The sequence below is a fragment of the Streptopelia decaocto genome (genome assembly GCF_964273445.1).
Source record: "Streptopelia decaocto genome assembly, chromosome: 9".
NCBI lineage: Eukaryota > Metazoa > Chordata > Aves > Columbiformes > Columbidae > Streptopelia > Streptopelia decaocto.
The window spans coordinates 16,370,377-16,373,932 of NC_138664.1; the positions used below are offsets into that span (position 1 = coordinate 16,370,377).

Sequence of the window (3,556 nt, forward strand, 5' to 3'; positions counted from 1 at the left end):
CCCGGACTTCCAGCTGCGTCCCGGATGCGGACTGTCAACTTCCAGCAACTTTAAGGTGGGCATCTGCAGGGCTGGAAGGGAGTGGGGTGGGAGACGACGGGAGGGGGTCCCATTCTCCTCCTCGCCGAGACCAGAAGGCACAGCTACCGCTAGAGTAACTTTGCGGGAGCGGGCTGCTGCGGGGAGGCCAGGCTGAGCGAGGCCGGAGCTGGGAGAAAGGCACATCGCTTTTCCCCCACACTCGGCACAGAGCTCAGGGCTGTTGCCCCCATCCCACCTCCCGAGGGCGGAGGTCCACCGTTCCTCTTCCCCGTGCCCTTCTCTCTCCAGCCTAGCTCCACACCCACCTGCTGCCCCGGCCGGGTGTTGGTGCAAATCCTCTCGGACTCACCCCTCTCCCCCACCCCCGACCCCCTCCTTGTCGCTGCCCATCTGCAGATCTCTGCGGGTCCTCTAGCGAAGATGCCTCGCCCGGGCAGAAACACTTACAGTGATCAGAAGCCTCCCTACTCCTACATCTCGCTGACCGCCATGGCGATCCAGAGCTCCCCGGAGAAGATGCTGCCCCTGAGCGAGATCTACAAGTTCATCATGGACCGCTTTCCCTACTACAGGGAGAACACGCAGCGCTGGCAGAACTCCCTCCGCCACAACCTCTCCTTCAACGACTGCTTCATCAAGATACCGCGGCGCCCCGACCAGCCGGGCAAGGGCAGCTTCTGGGCGCTGCACCCCAGCTGCGGGGACATGTTTGAGAACGGCAGCTTCCTGCGCCGCCGCAAGCGCTTCAAGGTGGTCAAGTCGGACCACCTGGCCCCCAGCAAGCCGGCGGACGCGGCGCAGTACCTGCAGCAGCAGGCGAAGCTGCGGCTCAGCGCCCTGGCGGCCACCGGCACCCACCTGCCCCAGATGTCCACGTACAACCTCGGTGTGTCCCAGCCCTCCAGCTTCAAGCACCCCTTCGCCATCGAGAACATCATCGCCAGAGAGTACAAGATGCCCGGGGGCCTCGCCTTTTCCACGATGCAGCCCATGCCGGCCGCCTACCCCCTCCCCAACCAGTTGACTACGGTGGGCAGCTCCATTGGCACAGGCTGGCCCCACATGTACAGCTCCGGCATGATCGACACCGCCACCCCCATCTCCATGGCCAGCAGCGAGTACGGCGCCTACGGCGTGCCCATTAAGCCGCTCTGCCATGGGGGGCAGACTTTGCCGGCCATCCCCGTCCCCATCAAGCCTACCCCCGCCGCGGTGCCGGCCCTGCCCGCCCTGCCCGCGCCCATCCCCACCATCCTCTCGAACTCGCCTCCCTCCCTCAGCCCCACGTCCTCGCAGACGGCTACCAGCCAAAGCAGCCCGGCCACCCCCAGCGAGACTCTCACCAGCCCGGCGCCCGCCCTGCACTCCGTGGCGGTGCACTGACCCGGGCCACCCGCACGGACTCCGTCGCCGTCCCCTTTCTCCCAAAGTTTCCTCGGAGCTCCCCTCCTTCCCTTCTCTCCCTCCTTCCGCGCCTTTCTTCCCTCCTTTCTTTTCCTCGAAAGCAGCGACAGCTTCTCGCGGGAAACAGAGGTTTGCCGTTCGCGGGAGCTGCCTTTCTGCTTCGGCCCTTCAGCCGTGCCCTCCTCGGCCTCTCGGCTTCCTTCCTAGTTCCGAACTTTGTTTTCTGCTCTTCTGAGGCAAACAGAACCGACCCGGCCCGCCCCCCCTCCCCGCCCGGTAGGACATCACTAGTTTTCCAAAAGTATTTTCAGGCGTCTTCGATTTGCCAGAGACAGGCAAGCCTGGCCCGGTGATGCCTCTTTCCCTTCCTTTGTCTGGGGAAGAGCAGGGGTTTGTATAGGACCGATCTTTAAAACCATAAACAGTGTGAAACGGCTGCAGTCTCACTGCATGAGAGGAGCGACGTTTCCAGCCTCCAAGCAGCAAACGCTTGGATCTTGGAAACGCCGGACAGAGCTCGTGTCCTTTGTGTGGGTGCGTGTCTCGTTGCGCAAGAGGCAGGATTCCCGCGGGGAAGGCTGCGGGACCTCCAGGCTCAGTCGATCCCACGCAGGAGCGATGCCGGGGCCGGCAGGGCCCGGGGGTGGCCCTGCCGGCTGAGGCTGCGGCCGGGGGCGCCGGGCAGTGCGGGAGCAGGATGCCGTGACACGCACAGGCACCCGGTCACTCACTCCACACCTATCTTGTTTACAAAGCGCCTGTTTTAATGTAAATATTGGACTTGCATCTGTACTGTAAATCAGATGAGGCCCCTTTTGCAGCACCTGTTGTAACGTGGATGTTCACTGTAGTTTTCAGGTGGAAGAGAAAGATAAGTTGATTTGTCTGTTAACTTCTGATTAACCTGTAGGTTTGCAGAGCTGAGGGTTTATTTGTTTTTAATTTTCGTAGCTATTTATTTCATAGCTTAAAAACAAACAATAATAATAAAAATAAAAAACCTGTTACCAAGCACACAACCCGACATAGCTTAAGAAAAGCTGCTGAAGTCACTGGTAAAACGTGGAAAAGTAACACGACAGCAGGTACAAACTGGAGGTCATCCTGATTTCTGCTGGAGCTTTGCAGGCAAAAGAGGGGGCTAGGGAACCTGTAAATGTTTGTGCATAGGAATGATTTAAAAACGTGTAAAACGCACTTTTGTTTGATATACTCCTTTCTAGATTTAGGTAGTTTGCTGGAAACTGAACTGTTTTTCTGTTGTGAACTGCTTAAGTTAAGAAAAACAAACAAACCAACCACAAACGGCATTAATGTCTATTGAAGCTGTAAAGACGTTTCTTTTAAACTTTTTTCTTTTTCCCCTGTACAGAATAAGCATGGCATTTTAAATATTGGTGTTCTTGTTCCCAGCATGTATGGTTTAAGACAAAGGTTAAAAAAGTGTTTACGTTAAATTATGAACCTAGTCGTCCAAATAATATTTTCTCATTAAAATACGTAAATGCAGATTTAGTTTCTTGTCTTTTTAAAGAGTTTACACGAGAAAAGTAAAAGCATTCATTTATGAAAAAGAAATTATGTTATTGCAATATTTAGAAAATCTAAACAGCCTTTTCACGGGAGGTTACTATAAATATGGCTATTAACATACCATAACATGTTCGATAAAATTATAATTATTGCCGGTTTACCGAAGAGGTAACATACAGAAACGTGCTCTCTTTTATATCTATACATATATACATATGCCTACACGCATATATAAGTATTTGTGTCCTGTACACTTATACCGTATGTAACCACATATTACATTTACTCCTATGTATGTATTACATTTACTCTGTGTATGTATATTTATCGTTTACATGCTCCCAGTTAAATTTTCCCCAAGAAGTATAAAAATTAGAAAGTTTCTATACTACAGGGCAGACGTTAAAACCTTTAAATAATTAGTTACTTTTCAAGGCTGAGAATACCGAAATTTTGTCAGTTGTGGTTTTCCTTACAAGTGGCATCTCAATTTTTTTTTTCGGGTAGCAGTGAGCTATTGTAGCATTCTACCTGTCATTTTACCTCAAGCACTGCAGTTACTCCAACCACTGCTATA

At 52.7% G+C, this 3,556-nt stretch overlaps 1 protein-coding gene across 1 annotated transcript; it reads left to right on the forward strand.

Annotated features, from left to right (window-relative positions):
- Nucleotides 1-462: 462 nt before the first annotated feature.
- Nucleotides 463-1,425, forward strand: FOXB1 (forkhead box B1; the record flags this gene model as incomplete). Its single annotated transcript, XM_082060870.1, has 1 exon — nt 463-1,425. One exon carries the CDS (start codon nt 463-465, stop codon nt 1,423-1,425), a length of 963 nt encoding a protein of 320 aa, XP_081916996.1.
- Between the last annotated feature and the right edge of the window lie 2,131 nt (nt 1,426-3,556).